We start from the raw sequence: 19,135 nt of genomic DNA on the forward strand, positions 1-19,135 counted from the left end.
TTAATGCCTTATTATCGTTGAAATCATGCACCTGTTTGTTCCTCTTCAGAAGCGATAGAGTGCTGAGCATATGCAGTTGTCTAAAACAAACCAACACGCCTGTGCAATAAGCCAAAGTCAATATCTAAATGTCACCAAAGCCCATTTCAGCATGTCACAGCTCTCCAAAAATGCTCACTTTGCAGAGCATCATAGAAATAGTAAATTGACTCTAGTGTTAGGTGCCAATGCATTATTAATTTCAAATCTAGAGAGCAGTGAGCCATGTGCAGTGGCATAATTCTTTTAACGGACCCTAGTGTTATTTATAAGGGACTTTTTTTTATTCTAAAATAAGGTGTCTGACCTGCCATTTCAACTGGGACTTTTTATACTGTGGCATTGCTGTATTTTTCTAATTTTTTTTAAATGGATGTACCTAATGGGAATCCTATGGAAGCTTGTTTCTGCCACTGAATAAAAAATAAAAAAGGTAATTACGACTTTTTATCTCACAAAAAGACTGACTTTTTTATCTCACAAAAAGACTGACTTTTTTCTTAGAATTGCAAGTTTATATCTCGCTATTCTGACTTTATAACTCGCAATTGTGAGTTTATATCTCACAATTCCTACTTTATAACTCGCAACTGCAACTTTTTATCTCACAATTCTGACTTTTTTTCTCGTAATTGCATTAAATAAACTCAATTGTGAGTTATAACATCAGGATTGAGTGATATAAAGTCAGAATTTTGTGTTATAAAGTAAGGAAAAATATTTTTTTTCCCTCAGAATTTGACTTCATAACTTACAATTGCGAGTTTATAAAAAGTCGCAATTATCTTTTATTTCTTTTATTCTGTGGCAGAAACAAACTTCCATAGGATCCTTTCCCAATTAGTGTGTCTTGACAAATCAATAATCTATTAGTTAATGAGATAAAGCGCTTATAAATTATTGGATAAATACATTAAGCACTAGGTAGCTTCAAAAATTAATAAATCAATGACTATCAAAAAAAAAAAAAAAAAGATTAATTCAAAAAACTGTGTGTATGTATATACTGTATGTATACATATTGACTGTTTTGTTTTTTCCCCCACACTGGTGGCACACGACTGCCTGTGATAATTGTTTTAGTAAATGACTCTGAATAGGATAATTTCAACTCCATAATCACTTCAACACCGTCTACAATGCTTTTGTTTCAATTAGTTGAAAAGAGACTGTTCAGAACCTGACAGCTCACAAAAGCAGTAAATGTTGAATATTGTCTCAACATATTTATGGTTTCAAATGATGTGAAAAAAACTGGTTGCTGTTACCTTGTTAAATTACAATTTGATCCTCTTCACAAATTTTAGCAAAGCTAACTAAATTGTGTCCAAAATGAAGTGTGAAACATTGACGCTCATGAAAATGTTTGCGAGCGTGACAGGATATTATATCATAACCTAATCTGTTTAATACTGAAAGTGATCTTTATTATTTTTATATCTACTACAGACACTGTAGACTATGACTAGATATCTTTTGTCAATAAGAAACAAGAATATATGCCAGCTTCACTTGGTAAATGTAGTGCATTCATTTTGTAGCCAGGTTTTCTAATGAATTCTGAATGAATAAAGAATTCAGAATTAATTCTTTTCACAAGGTAACTTGGCTTTGGATTCCATTATAACTATGTTTCCTGAAGACATTATTTATAGCTAATAAATAAAAAAGGCGGTTAAAAATAAAAGCATGTATATCCTGCATTCACAAAATGTTGTCCATGTTTAAAGCCTGTAAAATGCTCTGAAATATCTTGCAAATATTTCACCAGCACAAACAGATTTCTTCTATGAAATTTCTCTTTTGGAAGCTTGGTGCTGCCTCTGCTTTGACAGCAGTTGTCACAAAATTTTGGATTTTACACATCATTGTCAGGTCTTTGTCTCAAAATTAAATTTTGTAGCTAATCCAACAAAATACAGTGGATTTGAGACCATGTCCTCACAACGCCATAATCATTAGTTTGGATAAATTTTATATATGGGTCAGTGACGTGACAGGTCATTTTTTTGTCCAAGGTCCTTAATAACAATAATGATATGTCATCCAAAGTATGTAAGGTAGTACAACTAGATCTCTTTTATTGAATCCAAAAGGTTTTAATTATATTTTGCTACATATAAAGATATTTTAAAGATTTTGGCCAATACAGCCATTTAATTTTTGATTAAAATATCTTAAAATGTAATAAATGTATATATTTATTATAAATAAATATATAAAATTATGTGTATAAGTCGTTGCCATCTTATAAGAAAGAATGTCCAGAAAAATGGATTTCATTGATGTCATTCAGAGTAACCAATATAAAGGGACCATTTTGGATCAAGTCATGCGGTCAATATCATGTGACAGGATATGACATCATTCAGGCACCTGCAAAGGACCACATGGTCATGAAGCAAAGTAACTAACTTTTTTTTTGAAAAAAATGTTTTTTTTTACTTGCTCATACGCATGTCCCGAAACATCTGGGGCCTTATATATAAAATGTTGCGCAGAAACCATCCTAAATTTGATCTTACAATCATTACTCAGATGTGCGTACGTGTGATTTATAGAATGAATGTACACACAGAAAACGAGTGTATGCCTCTTTTTCAAATGTGAAATGTGTGTACGTCTGCGTACGACTTTTTCACATCAAAGACCGCTTTTATAAATATGAGCGTTAGCGTGTATTTAAGTGTAGCAGGTCATTCAAAACAACCGCTATAAAACATATTTTAAAAACTTGAACTGAATATAAAATGTTTGATTGTCCTTTTGCTAGCTAGCTATATATCAGCCTGTTAGCATTGTTGAATAATATCGCAGACTGTCCTATAGGTCGTTTTTTAAGCACCATATTACGACCTACTGTATATTTACATTTTGAAATCATGCGCCCTCTAGTGGGCGTAAAAATAATGAGAGTGTCGTGTTACGTCTGTCGTCATGAAATGACGTATGACTGTCATTACCAATCAAAATGTGTGTTCATTTAAATGCAATGTGTGGACTTTTTACACTATTTATCCTATTTCCATTTACAAAAATTAAATTGTATTAATGACTATACCTACCCCATCCCTAAACCTAACCTTAGTGATTTATAGTGCATTTACACTTTATGAGCACATGTGTTCCCTGGGATTGAACCCACGATCGTATGATCACATGATTGCATATTGTTATTGCAATGCTCTGCCAGCTGAGCTTTGCGAAACCCGAAACCTGATGCAGATAAAAGGGAACAATGCATTAAAATGAAAACAAAAGCTCCTATGGGTCGTATTTCATGAATTAAAATGGAAGTGTCCTGTTGTCGATAGGGGCGCCACTTTAGTAAACGCTTCTATGAGTCGTATTTCAGGGAAGTGACAAACGACCTATATGGTCGTATTGGTTGGAGAACATGTTGAATATCGTCATTTGGTATAACCAAAAGTGTTATTCGGTAAAAACGAAATTTGGACTTTATTGGTGACAAATTTTGTAAAAAATGACAAAAGCAGTGTTAATTGATTATAAAAACCACATAATCTCATTGTTTACACTTAATTAAATTATATTTTATCTCTATTAATAATAATTATATCTCTATTAATAATAATAATAATATCTCCATTATGTTTTTTTTACACTTTTAAAAACCTTATTCATCAATGACCCATATACATCAAATGAGTAACTTGTATTTTTCTTTTCTCTCTCTCTGTTGGATTTAAAATATTCTTCAGTGGATGTTATGATGAATTATTTTTGATCTGACATGTTTCTGAAGTAACTCGCCCCTACACTGTCATTGATTAATGATGCCACGTTTTTTCACATTAACTCTCCTTCTTATGTGTCACTATTTATTAACACATGAATTTAAACAAATTAATATTTAAAAAATCTTTACATACTGTAAACGGGGAGATTACATGGAGTCTGTATGATGATGACAGGTTTAGTGAGAGCATAAACATTTATCATAATATGTGCACATACACAAGCACACTTTATCATTAATTTATGAACTACTGTCTCTTTTCTGAAGTGTCGCACACATGCCCTCCTCCGCACCCTGTCCCACTGCAGTATCTCATTAGATCTCTTGTCATTTATGATTGCTTACTGCAGCTCAATTGCTCTGATCCCAATAGGACTCCAGGCTGTTTACCTCGCGCATAAAACCAGACACTAATCTGTGTAACCGTCTTCACAAAACCTGCATTCTTCTCCTGCAAATGAGGAAATCATTCCAAATTTTTTTTATTATTATTATTTTTCTCAAGTGTGTTCGAGGTCTTATATACTGAGCCTAACATGTACATAAAGAGAGAACTATATATTAGTGCTGATCTAAAATTTATCTAAAATGATCACACATCCCAAGGAAGTCTCTTATGCTCACCAAGGCTGCATTTTTTTTTTTATTATCCAAAATGGAGTAAAAACAGCAATATTGTGAAAAATTATTACAATTTGAAATAACTATTTTCTCCTATTAAATTAACATATCTATCTATCTATACACATATATACATACACACACACACACACACACACACACACACACAACCACACACATCCGTATGAACAAATGATGAATAAACAAATACAGCCAGCTATTCCATGCTAAGCCTAACAAAATCTCTTGTTTACTTGTCACCCTGCTGTTTTTCCTCCCCAAATGTGTATACGTTTTATCAGCTGCACTTAATATTGACATCTTTTTAAGGAATGATATCATACCTGACAAAACAACCGGATAACACTGCAATCCCACATTTTCCACCCTGCTTCCTCGGAGAGTGTCATGTTTTGTTGTTGATCTTATATTTACCGGAGCTGTGTTTCCACAGCTTCCTTCTGCATGCTTTTCTTAAGGGCATAACAAAGGAAATGAATACCTGGGGTACAGTAGTCTCCTCTCCATTTCTCTAAAATCTCACATCATCCACAGGCCCTGAAAACTCCCACAGTCCATTGAATGCAGCCTATTCTTTGTCAATTGAAATGCTGGAGGAATGCATATCAAGTTGACTCATTTGTCAAAAATGCCTCTGCCTCCGCTGTGGAAGGCACAGTTGGCTAAAGACTGCAGATGCGCTCTGAAAGCAGTTTAGGAGTTCATGACATGTGACAGGATTTTAAGTGCAGATTCTGAGCTTCATTGAATTTGACAGCTGATGTTGATTATACAGCACTGTCAGGTCGCTTGACCAGTGCCAACAATCTGGAGGCGGCTCTTGACATAAATGGTGCAGAGTTCTGAGCCCCCTCCTTTAAATACTGGTGCTCATTTACATTCATGCACTCAGACAAAAAAAAAAAAAAAAAACACCTTACAATTCACCCTTACAAAAAAAAAAATACTGTGGCGGTCAGTTCCATGTTATTTATGTCACCATTACATATACCATTGTACTGAATTAGCACCATATGTATGTTCCATAGTATTTAGTATTTAAATGGAACTCCAATGTACTTGTAAATGCAATCCAGTAATTGCAATCTTTATATTATGTTTTGGATACACTAAAAATAAAAGCCTCATAAGAGTCAATTGTTTGCTAGTCGCCAGTACTGTTCATCCTGTGTGTACTTGATTCACTAAAAAGAATAATTGTCTGGATTCACAGACAAGGCTTAAAGGGTTAGTTCACCCAAAAATTGAAAATGATCCCATAATTTACTTGCCCTTAAGTCATCCTAGGTGTTTATGATTTTCTTCTTTCAGTCAAACACAAACAGAGTTAAATTATATTATTCTTGCTCTTCCAAGCTTTATAATGGCAGTGAATGGTATGCTAGATTTTGAAGTCCAAAAAAGTGCATCCATTGATCATAAAAGTAATCCATACAGCTTCAGGTGGTTAATAAAGGCCCTCTGAAGGGAATATACATATTTATAACATTATAAACTATAATCACTGGCTTCCGGTAATGGCCGTACACAAGACGAGTTCCAGCAGAAGAGTGACCTCTGACCCGACGTATGACGTAGGAGTAGTGTAAGCTTAGGTGAGAGAAGACGCCTCTTACATTTCAAACAAATAGGGATGGGCAACAAACTCAAGCTCCTCCAACATTTCCCTTTAAAAATTCATCGTTTTAGACTTCTAATTCGTGACCGGTGTTTTATTTTGCTCTATCCTCTGCGCTTCCACATTCGTCAATATGTCAAGCATCAGGTCAGAGGTCACTCTTCCTCCGGAACTAGACTTATGTACGGCTGTTACCAGAAGCCAGTGATTATAGTTATATGAATCAAACGTAGCGTTAGTCACGTCAGTCAAGCTCGCATTAGGTGACTCACGTCTACCTATCGGAATACACCGCTTATCACAGCATCCATATATAAAGTCCTTCAGTATTATCAGCAGCTATCGCATTTCTCAGGAGCTAATTACCCTCCTCCATCCCTAGCTCCTCCTCCTTGTCCAGTCAGGATTTGGCCTTCTGATTCCCTTTTGAATCAGACCAATGTCTTGAATTATGTTGTACATTAAAAATATAAGACTTGAGTGCTGAACATGCTGATTGGTTGAGTTCACACAGCATTTTGAAAAATAAGACCAATGGACTGACGATGAGGTTCAGGATTTATTAAGCTTATATGCGGAGGACGAAATCCAGCGGGACCTGGAAAGTCGTGCACAGTCCTACGTCACAGAACTTAAGACCGCTATGGAAACACAGCTAGCAATAGGTCTGGGGGGACGAAAGTTCTTGGGACAAATTGTTCTGGGTAATTTTGGTGGAATTAAGACCAACTCCTGGCTTAATCTAAGCCCTTTTTGTGAAACCAGGTCCATAAGAGCTAATGTTTGTTAATATTTTGTTGATTCAGTAAAAATAACTGGTTGAGAAGAGTCATTTGCATGGTAATCATAGTAAACTGCTCATGTTGCATGTAGAACCTGCTCTCAAGAATCGACCTGACAGTTTGGTAATTGTAGTAAACTGGTCATGCTGTATGTTTTTGAGTCACTAAAAAGAACTGGCTAATAAGAATCATTTGTTTGGTAATCCTTGTGCACTGTTCATGCTGTATGTTTTTGATTTGCCAAAAAGAACTGGATCGTAAGAGTCATTTGTTCTGGATTTGGACTAGCACTGTGTTTTTGATGCATTAAAAAGAACCGATGCATAGCCTAATATTCATTTGTTTTTTGTTGTTCAGATAACACTGGTCTCGATGTGTGTTTTGCAGGGCGATGTGTGTAGGGCAGAAAACACTGTCTGTGCATTTTAGAAAGGTGTTCTGTCCGCGTTGGCAGAAGAATGAACATGTAAGAAAGGTTAACAGAACCAAGTGTGATTGTATGTTTTGCATTGATTCTGTGTAATGGAGCAGTGCCTTTCATTTTCACTCCAGTACCCTTTGGACAAGTGAGACGTCCTTACGTGTTTAAAGAAGTGTCACCTTTAATGACATGTACCTAGTCTTTTAACATGGTCTTTACAATTATATGCTTCTCATGTACTCGGCCATAGCTTTGGCGGTAACTCTGAGATCCGTGTCCTACACAGAGGTGACTGTTAATAGTATGTCATTATGACAAATGGTTATATTACAGAGAGGGGCGAGAGTCTAGTTGTAGATCTGGACTGAATGGAAAACTTTATGAAATTACATGTAGATGCACTGATATTGAATCTCTAAAGCGTGTGTAAATTTTACCGTTGATCCGTGAAGACCAGATAATCTCAGGACTGTTTGTTCCTGCAAACCTGCCTTGGGCTCTCAGGCTATTTTTGGTCTTAAGTGGTATCTGATTACACCAAGGCAAAGTGCTGTCCCCCGGAAGCCTCTTCCTGGTGTGCTTTTGCACTTCGTTTCTGAGCGGAGGGTGTAATTGATCATCCTTTATAGCATTATTGATGAGCCCGCTATAACCCACTTCTGCTGTGGTGCCCAATTCATCAGGCTGATTTGCACACAGGGTGCAGGAAGAAAGCAGTGAAAGGTGGGCCCTATAGCCCCGTAACGTCTCATTAGCTCTCCCCAGACAAAAACACCTGGCAGGACAGATTGCTCCCTAAAGTGATGCTAGAAAGGCTCTCTGAAAACACTTCAGAGGTGTACACCAAAACAATTTTACCGACATTTGATGAGGTCTGTCTGTCACAAAGTGCCCTTTACTGTTGCCATGGACACTATTCTCATGCACAAGCATATAATATGTTTACAAAATGGTACATCTATGCTAATTTGAATAACGTGATGCATTTGGCAATCCCGATCCAAAGAGTTTCACATCTAGTACGCATTTGCTGCAAATACATGCAGATGAGTGTGCAGGTCCGTGGTCATATTGAAATGAAATCGTACGTGTTAAATTGAACTTCTCCGCCAATGTTGTGTAGGGAAAGCTCAGCTAATGAAAAGCATGTTGAAGCCCAAAGAGAAAGTCATTATCTTCCCACAGAGCCACCGTTCCTGTTCCTATTTCATCTTGCTTTCATTTCATGCACTTTATTTTTGAGGCTGAAACTCTTCTTCACAGGATTGAATACGCTATGTAGAAAGTTTGTCTTTGACGGTGTCTGACAGAGCATAAAAATGGCATACTTCATTTTGACTAGCCAGCGATACTACGACTAACAAAAGACGATCACAGTATAGTGCATCAGGAATATTGCATGATCAGCTTTTGCGATGTTGGCAAGTGTGCCTTGGATCGATTGCGGTAAAAGTATGTTTATGTAATTAGTAAGTCGAATACTAAGCAAAAACTCATAAACATATTAATAAAAGCTAATTTTGTCATAATTTTTTTCACTGCTTACCCTCTAAAGCAGTTGTATTTAAAAAAGACAATGTATAACGTAATATGATTTTTTAGCAAGTGAGAAATATCCTTTGAGTTTGAGAAAGCATCTCCAACCCCAAAATACATATTTCTTATATAAAACTATAATTATTCTTAATTCTTGTATAAAAACTATAATAATATGCAAGCAGGTGCATATCTTGATTAAAAGTCAAGGATATTTGTCTCATTTAAGCAGCATAATGTCATGCAGAGCTCCTTCTGAAGGAATCATGATGCTGCAGTCACTAGAATTTCTACACCCACTCAGCAGCTGTGAGTAAGACCAAGGGCCACTTGACACATCATGGAAATGGCATCGCTGCAAATGTAAGGACCTTAATTGCTAAAGATTTACCATGGCAACAAACATACATCTCAAACGCCTATACGAACGATATTGATAAACAACAATCAGCACGCATAGAGAAGCAACAGAGAACTGGAAAACTTTTACATTAGATCAATGTAAAATTAAGTTAATTATCACTCTGAAAAGATGATCAGTTAATAAAGACTTCAAATAAAGATCACTTCTTGCGGTTCCTTGCACAATACTATGTTATGACCTCAAAGCACTTTTAATACATCTTGATGTTTGCAGCACATAATCAGCTCCATAGAACTTAGTCAGGGTAGTGCCATGTTTAATTTTTGACAGGAATGAAAACAAGGCTGTGAGGGATAGAAGTACAGCATGTTTAATGGATTGCACTGTTGTAACATACTGACTGTTCAACTGATGAAACATCTTTCTGAAAAAAAAAAAAAAAAAAAAAAACTTTGAGTAGACAAAAACAGTTTGTGAGTTATGAAAATTATATGATCATGTATACAGTGCTTTCCATTGTAATGACTGTAAGTCTATCCCTCACAGCCTCATTTTCATCCATGTTGAATTCAATATGGCGTCTAACCTGACTAAGGTCTATACAGAATGTATGGCTATTTTGACATAGTAAACTTGCTCATTAGCTCACATGGTAAACAAACAAAAATAACGACTTTATTCAACAGTTTCTTCTCTTTCATGTTAGTCTCCTAATGTAGTAAACACAGTGCAGAGCTTCCAGGTTCTACGTCAGAATGCCGGCAAGAAATTGTTGAATAAAGTCATTATTTTTGTTTTGTTTTTTGCGCACAAAGTATTCTCTTCACTTCATAACATTAAGGTTGAACCACTGTAGTCACATGGACTATTTTAACAATGTCTTTACTACCTTTCTGGGCCTTTTGTTGCAGTCTATTGGAGGCCACGGATTTCATCAAAAATATCTAAATTTGTGTTTCGAAAATGAACGAAGGTCTTATGAGTTTGGAGCAACATGAGGGTGAGTAATTAATAGGGGATGCACGACTACTGGTTTCCTCCTAGACGATATCTTATCAAAATAATACTCGAGTTACTCGACTTCTCGTGGTTCATGCTACTGTAAATGAAAAGACATGAAATAGTTCTTATCAATAAATGTTTATTAATTCATAGCCTAATGCAACAATTATAAGTAAACTATCAAAACATTATAATTATGACATTACATATTTTAATTTTCATGTAACAGAGTAAAGCCAAATAAACCCGCAATAACCCGGGTTGCATCGACAGATGATGATCATGTATCGACGATAGCCAGAGATATTGTCAAAAGCATCAAATATTGGCAATATTAAGAGGATTTTACTATTAGATTAGGCTATGTTTATTATTAAATTAGCCTAATATTAATAAATTTGCCCCGCAATAATTTCATAGCACATCACCATATAACTGACGTGCTGTGAGGATAATAAAAGATCAGGTTATTAGCTCATCTTTGAAAATGTTTTTAGGTCTATTATACAATGAATTATAGGCCTCTAATTAAAATTATTAAGTCTATAATATTTCCTAACACTGACTGCAGTCATCAATGAAAATTAAGAGCTACTTCAAGCACAGACTTAAAAAAAATACAACCTAACATGAAATACTATTCTTCTCATTGTTTCACTATATATACGGGCAACAAGAAAAATGATGGAATAAATGAAGACAGTTATATACCGTTATCAGCATATTATGTTGAAATTCATCTCTGAGAGAATATGCTCCGTTAATGCAGCGTCAGACAGCTCCGTCACTTTTCACTTTCACTTTGAATACTGACTGAGGTTAAGCTTTCATAACTCTTGCGCAAAGTTTGCACGTTGCTTCTTGTGAGATATCCATTGGCTCCCCTTTTTGGTTTAAAATGGAAAGATTTACAATATTGTGACGTATCTCTCTTTTAAAAAAAATCATTTATGATTAAGGCACGCTTGAGTAGTCGATTGTTTCCGACAGCGCCAACTAGTGTTTGAAGTAGTCGATCTCTCGACTACTCGACTAGTCTATGCAAGTCCTAGTAATCAATGACAGAATTTTCATTTATGGGTGAACTAACCCTTTAAATGTGATAAAGCATTAACCTTTGAGCACCACTCACTGGAAATTTAATTTACGAACTGCCACAATACGTACAACAACTAACATAACATTTTTACCAATTCGCATTCATCTGTTTTTGAGAAAATTGTACATGCTTTTAGTTCCATCCACTGGATGTTTCACCAAGAAGCAACATAATTTAGCAGAAATGTCCAATGAGTTTGGGTTGGATTAAAAAGGAAGAAGCTGAGTCGTCTGTTACCTTGATGGCAGATGTAGCGATCTGCAGGTGGTGGAGTCTTCGCAGGGTGCTCTCTCTGTCTGTGAAGTATGACGCCGCCAACTGGTGCAAGATTTCTAGGGAGACCACGGAGCTGTTTCCGTTGCCCTCTGACTTTTTGCTCAGCTTCTGTTTGTCCAAGAAGATCGTGAGTGATTCCTCCCCTTAGGAAAGATGCGTGCAGAAACCAAACCATGAGACCAAATATATAAAGTCTTCACTTTCCAAGGACAATGTTCAGCAAAACGACAGTGAGTTCTGCTCTGACTGTCAGAGTGTACTATCATATGTCTTTCATACAGTCGTTTAACATGAACTGTGGATGAGTTTTTCAAGGCTTTGTTAAATATGAATCACAGAATTTAAGGCAGAGAAGAAATAATGATTTTGAAGGAAGGAAAAGGGTGCACACGAAAGGAAGTTTATCCCAAAGGGAGGTTGTTATAACAGTACATTTCTTCTGAAGATCTTAGTTTTTTTTTTTTTTTTTTTTAAATGCTATTTTTGATCTTTGGCTAAGCCTGAAATTCAGAGAAATATTCTTGTCTGGGCTGAGGAGCATCTCCTGAACCTGTATGTGCTGAGCTTGAGTTTCAGTGATTAGTATGCACGCAATAGCACAGTCCCCCATTTCCTTTGCTTTGAGTTGTTAATTACCAACGTTCACTCTAGCTTTACCACTTCATTTGTCTCCCCTGTCGCTGAAGTTCTGCAGCTTCACTGCATACATACACCAATAAGTGACATCATAATTAGTGTCGGTAACTTGCAACATTTTGCTGGAGACACATTGAAAGGTTTGAACTCACAACAGGGACATGCTGCCCTACTTATTATTTGGGTGCCAGAGGGAGAAGAGAAAATTAATGTCTGATAATGGCTAAACTTATGCCAAGGATGTCAGTATCTGTGTATGTAATAGTAAATACATTTATTTGTTTATTTATATAATGCTGGAAACTTTACCTGAAACATATAATTCTTGTAAATTGCTGATATAATACCTTCCTTCACATGGAATATTAAAAAAAAAAAAATCTTTACTACTAATCCGTTGCATAAAAATCAATTTCTCACACCGCAGGACCATTTTCATTGAATTAGCGAAGGCAAAAAGATGATTAAAAAGGTAAAAGACTTAAAAGAAATGATGACTGGATCTATGATAAACTTATTTATAAACTGTAATCTTGACTAAAACTACCCATATATAAGTTGTATAGAATATGTTACCAAAATCCCTTGTTAAAATAACTTGAAAAGGATTTTTAAAATTCACCTTTAGCATAGATCTCATGTGCAATATTGGCTTACCTCCCAATGTGGCTGATACCAAGAAATGAGTGCCATATTTCTTGATCAGATTTTCATGAATCTGCTGAAGGCTCGGCCTTCTCCCCAGAAGCCTGAGGTTGCGTAAAAACTCGGGCGCCAAAGGCAGCGGGGCTTTAAAGAAGTCTCTCTTCTCTGTCACCAAGCTGTTGACTTTCCAGTGACTAAACTCCCTGCAAGAAAAAACAAACATAGTTAAGCACTTTAATGCAAGTAGTGAATTTTAGAACCCATTATTTTCATCAGCCATTGCTAGGAAAGGAATGTCTATGCATGTGTGCAAGGTGCGAGAGCCAGAGAAAATGCTGATTTCGACAGAAAATAAAGCATGCATAAATATTGCATGGTGCTGAATATTGATGCACCTTATTGTAATGCCGGGCAAACATGATTCAGGTCCATAAACACAATAGAAGCTTACATGATGCAACTGACAGCTTTTGTTACTCTGGCATCATTCCTGCACATACATCTTTCAAAACACTCTCTGTATCTACCGTATGTGCATTTTATGAAACCAATAACAATCCCAGTCACTGTTTTTCTAGGGTTATGAACATAGAACAAAGCTTGCACTTTTGTGAGGATGCTACCCAAAGGAATCGTCTTTTGGGCTTAATACGGTTCGTGAAAATCTCTAAGAGTTAATTAACAAAAGCAGTGGCTGTCCGACCATAAGCTAATGATGATAGATTGTCTTAATTAAAGGCCTTTAGCACCAGCTGATAGCACCTGGAACTCTGCTGGGGAGTGGGACACTATCACCCAAAACACTCAACTTTTTAATACTCCCTTACTAGGTGGCCACCGCACCTGGGTATCATTTTAGAGGGTTGCTGTAATTTTACTTATTGCATTCATTGTTTCTACTGTATCTGTCAGACAATTATTAGCGGTAACTTTAGTCTTTTCAGCTGGTTTCTGCCTTAAGCTTTTGTAACCCCTCCCGTTCAAAACACCCGCTCTAAGCTGTACTCAAACCCTTGTTCGCCCTCTAACAAGGAGGCTAAAGACCGCAGTTTCTAGCATTAGTCGCTAGAGCACCTCTTGTGATAAGGGGAGTGAGGTTTACATGGACAGCTCTTATCAGCCTTCGATCGTTACACTTTAAAGTCACCATCACCATGAGATCAAAATGGACAATTCCTGATATTATTTTTATGGAATATTGCACTATTTATTATAAATGATTTATCCACGCACATTTTTTTTTTTAAATTCATGTGCCCTCATAATCTTTAATCAAAATAACCTCCCCTCCCTCTTAAAAGACATCTCTTCTCTGATGACATGTTTACATGTGTGTGGGCGGGACAACCTGTCAATCGCATGAGATCACAGCAGTAGCAAAACACAACCATCCAATTGACAAAGTCCCATTCGGATATATGTCACAATAGGGATGTTCACCTGGATACATCACAATAGGGAGGAAAAAAAAATCATATTTCTATTTAATGTCGACTTTAACTTTCATGCTCCAACTGTACAGCACACACACATATGCCAGAAAGAGAGAACTGCTGATCTGCAACACCTCGCTCTGGTGGATTAAAACTGGGTCTTCTGGCCCGTTTATATGAGCCTGCCAATCAAGCAGAGGATGGCAGGTGCACTTTATGAAAATAGGTCTTCAGCTCTCAAACTTTTCACTCATTAAAACAGACACATGCCTTTATCGGGTGCATATAATGAATGCTCTGTCCTCTGCTCGACGATGGACTGAATAGCAAAGTCATTGTTTCTACTTTATAATTCCTTGTAGATGGTGGCTAGTGCTATGCAGAGTTCGGTGAATGAAGGAGGGCAAGTCTGAATAGCAATTAGAGTCTCTTTCTTTTCCCCTGTGAACCTGTGCTGGCGGTGCATTCTGCAGCCGTGTTTGTGCTCAGCACAATAATAATTCCCTCACAACACTTCTTCGCTAATTTGAGACAGTTAAACATTTCCTCCAAGAGAACCTTAAACCATTTTCTAAAACCATATATATATATTACTTGTCAAGTAGCCATTAGTGTGCTGTTTGTAGTTTTTTTTTTTTTTTTTTTTAATACAACTAGCTGACCAGCCTCCAAGCTGGTTTAAAATGGGTAAATGAAGGTTTCATGAAAAATTGCTTGAGAACGATGAGTTCACATGATCTCATTCCTAAATGACAACGATTCAAGTGTCTATTAAACTTTTGACAAAATCACACCGGAAGATTCGGGTTTATGCAGGTTTCAGTAAGTCAAATTTAAGACCTTTTTAAGACATTTTAAGACCATAAAGACTGAAATTTAAGACCTACACGATGCATTACCAAAAAATATTCAAATCAAAGAAATTCTGAAAAAATCATTTTATTTCAATGAATTCAGTCATTGAAAAAGCATTAATTTAATTTACAGATAAAGCAATCACATTAGTAACCTTCTACACACATCAATGTGCCAAATGCCCAAAACCTTAGGCCCAAAATGAAAATAGGCTAAAACAAACTTGCCCTCAAATAGAATAGATTTCATCTCATTATTTATTTACTTTACAAAACAGCATATTAATAGCCTAATAAAGATTGAATAGGCTACTCCAACCCATGTAACAACCAATTTAGCACACACACCTACACCAGATAATCCATTTTAGATGTGTGTGTGTGTGTGTGTGTGTGTGTGTGTGTGTGTGTGTGTGTGTGTGTGTGTGTGTGTGTGTGTGTCCCGCACTGTCCCATGAACTGTGAGCCCAGGTACCTCGACTAAACTATTTCATTGTTCCAGAACAATGGTCCTGTTGGTCTGATTTTGGCTTTCATTGAACGTTAAGACATACGGCCCGGTAAGAGTACGAATCAATTCCCTCTTTATAAACTCCCCCAATCCAAATCTTGCCATAAGCGATCTTTTTGGGCCCGCAAGAGAACGGCTTCGCGATTACTGAATCAGGGAACATCACTTGGAAGAGATCGCTAATCTCACTGTTGCTATTAAATGAGTGGTGTTTGTTTAGTCACCGTGTGTAGTATACAAAGGCATTGAGGAGGAGGACGGCAGTGGTGAGGCTAATTGGCCGAGCCGGCTGAAGGGATTTTACGGCTAGCTTGTGTTTCTCCGCTCTGGCGTGTGACTCCAGCGCCTTTACACCGCATCACACCCAGACTCTCTAACTGATTTTTTTTTTTTTTCTTTTTCAAAGTTTGCAGTGAGCCTCGTACCTGGAGCTGGGTACCGCTTGTAACCAACAGCAGAAATCGCTGTGATCTAGCCATGTCTCGTTGAAAGTAACGTTACACTTTCCCATTTTCCACACGTAGCCGAACTTTAACAAACTCTGAGGAGACGCAGACGTATTTCGCGGGCAGGTAACGTTATTGCATTTATCACGGGATTTGTAGTTTTATCACCGCGTATACCAACACCAATATACCCCAGAAAGGACTACGACTCGCTACTTTTTTGCTACTTTGTAATAACTTTCAGCAGGTAGCGTTTCTGGAAATGGGTAAAAAAATTTAAGACCTGACTAAATGAAAATTAAGACCTCGGATGAAAATCTGGCCGTTTTTAAGACTTTTTAAGGCCTTAAATTTAAAGTTCAGAATTTTAGACTTTTTAAGACTTTTTAAGACCCCGCGGAAACCCTGATTCAAGTCTTTTCAACCACACAGTATTGTTATTTCTGTATTACAAATATTCATATTATCACAGAAGAACTGGAATAAAAGTGCATAGTTTGGATATAAACACTAATGTCTACGTTAGCGATCAAAAGAGTGAATCACCTTTTGAAAATAACATGGCGCTTCAAATAACAGTTGTATCAATTGCATCGTTACACACGACTAGGTGACGACAAGTGACTTTAAAAATGTATTTGGCATTGAATCATTCATTCAAGAGATTTGTTAAAAAAAAAAAAAAAAAATCCAGTAATGGAAACAGTGAAGTACTTATAAGTGAATCATTGAATCATTCATTTAAAGCATTTAAAAATAATAATAATAATTCATTCAGATTCATTAAGCAATTAACATTTGTTAGAACCTTTAGTAAATGTTGTTTTGTTTAGTAGTCTGTTCAGAATCATGGGAAAATCGTGATCTCTGTTTGAAACCAAAAAAAAAAAAAAAAAAAAAAAATTGTGATTCTAAATTAATCCAGAATCGTGCAGCTTTAATATATATACATATATTAATATGTATCTCCATTGCAGGTTTGGTCTTAAATTTAACTTATCTATATATGTAGACACCCTGAATTCGCTTGAATCTTGATTACTCACCAGGAGTCACAGTGCTAAATACTCTAATTAGATTTTTCTAGTTTGATGCCTTTAGGTCCTCTAATAATACATTTTAATAGAAAATACAAATTCCTGTAACTCCAGCTGTGTGATGACAGTTGTAAAGGTTTGGAAATGGCAGTTTAAGGGAGGCAGTAGGAAATGGAATTGTAGTCCTAACCTGATCTCATAAGAAAACGTAACAAATTTAATTGGTGGCAGATTCGACTGAATTCCTACGACTTGAGTCACGTGTAAACTTCACACCATTGGTGCTGTAATCCCACTGTTAAACCTAAACATCAGTGGTGTAAGTAGATTGTATGAAGATGTACAAATGAGATTAAATGAATAAGATTTCAAAGAACTGATTCGTTCATGAATCAGATTTTTTCTTGAACATGTCACTGAGTGGTAGAGTGAATGACAAGATATTCAGTGAATATTCACATAACTTTCCGGCTGTTTCTTACACAAAGCTATCTAATGATTGCAGTAGACTTGGAATATAGAGCCACACATTTTTATGATAATTTTATGGTGTCTTTGAAATATCTGAGATTCCAGTCTTCATTCATTTTCATTAAATGAAAAGAGTTGCCAAGATATTCAGCTAAAGATCTGTCTTTTTTGCTCTATGAAAGAATGAAAGTCATACTATTTAGAACAATATGGGCGAGTAAACTGTGACAGACTGTATTTCTATGTGAATTTCTACGTGAATTTTTAAAGGTTTTCAAAAGTGTGTTTTTTTGCAGCAAAGCCACAGAAGAATCATTTCGGGTTCTTCCAAGAATCTTTAAGAATGTATCCTTTTAAGAAGAGTGTATTTTATCTGTAGTGGCTGGACATTCCATTCCATGGACATCGTGTTCACTCTAATGACCTCCACACTTTACCTCAGCATGAAATCAGATCAGAACTGACATGAATTAAGAGTGGAGTGACAGACTATCAGGCTCTCAGAGCTTCTGAGAAATATTTGTTCCCAGTGCATCTGGACTTTTGTCTAAAATAAAATAGGAACTTCTTGTCAACTAAAGTACTGTAAGTATGATATATTGCCTCCCTTCTCTCCTGCAGACACTGAGACATTTACTGAATCCTTTACAAAAATGTCCAGTGTTTCATTCTTGTGCACATCCTCCCTAATTGCTTTGCAGATTTACAGTCTTTGTTTTTCCCCCTACACTGCTAAAAAAAAATTTCAGGTAACCTGAAATATGCTACACGTGGTAACGTCTAAATTAACCAGTTTTATTCAAATAAAAATATTATTTAATATGACTAAGTCAACCTAACTACACTAGATTATACAAGCGAAAGCAATTTTAAGGGTTAGGTTAGGTCAGGTAGAAATAGCTCCTTAAGCTAACAACAGCACATTTTCACTTTTTCAGTGTTCTGCAAAATGTGGAACCAATTTGAAGATAATTATAATTATAGCTCATAGACTATAATAAACTGTCTATTTTTGAATAGCATTAAAGCACAGTACGTCCAATGTGCATTTACACTTAGTGGTAAATCACTGAAGTAAAACAAATCAGAAACAGGCTGTACACAAGTATGTCCAAAGCTTGTCCCAATTATTTGTGTTCTGAAAAACCTAAAATGAAAAGATGCCCCGTTTTCAACAGATGGCATTTGAATCACTCTAAACAGTTTGTTCACCTATTCAGCCAAAAGCTTAAAATGTCACAATCTGTCTAAACGTTCCATTCTGTCTTTGCTCTCCTTTTATTTTTCTCTTTAAACCCTCTGTTTAGTGCAAAACTTCAAAGGCTTCTGTTTAGTGAACTAAAACATTGGCACATGCTGCTTTTTTTTTTGAGGGCATCATCTAGAAAATAAGCTTAGGAACCCCTCCCACCAGGGGCTTTATTGTATTGTGAAAGCAGCTTTAACTATAGATTTTTAAAGAAGGATTAGTCGCCAAAGTTAAGCAAATAAGAAATGACAAAATCATGCTTTCAGCAAAAACCAGAACTACACAATGCAAAAACAAAATGAAACTGCTCAGCA

The 19,135-nt window shown here is 36.2% G+C and overlaps 1 protein-coding gene across 1 annotated transcript in view; it reads right to left on the minus strand.

The window, feature by feature from the left end:
* brinp2 (bone morphogenetic protein/retinoic acid inducible neural-specific 2) overlaps nucleotides 1–19,135 on the minus strand; it is a 65,219-nt gene that overhangs the window by 38,242 nt on the left and 7,842 nt on the right. The window contains exons 2-3 of the mRNA XM_067363293.1: nucleotides 12,833–13,023; nucleotides 11,501–11,682 (exon numbers count right to left, since the gene is read on the minus strand). Coding sequence (XP_067219394.1) covers nucleotides 11,501–11,682; nucleotides 12,833–13,023 — 373 coding nt within the window. The remainder of the gene's footprint in view (nucleotides 1–11,500; nucleotides 11,683–12,832; nucleotides 13,024–19,135) is intronic.

This window comes from Chanodichthys erythropterus, chromosome 16 (assembly GCF_024489055.1).
Source record: "Chanodichthys erythropterus isolate Z2021 chromosome 16, ASM2448905v1, whole genome shotgun sequence".
Classification (NCBI taxonomy): Eukaryota; Metazoa; Chordata; class Actinopteri; order Cypriniformes; family Xenocyprididae; genus Chanodichthys; species Chanodichthys erythropterus.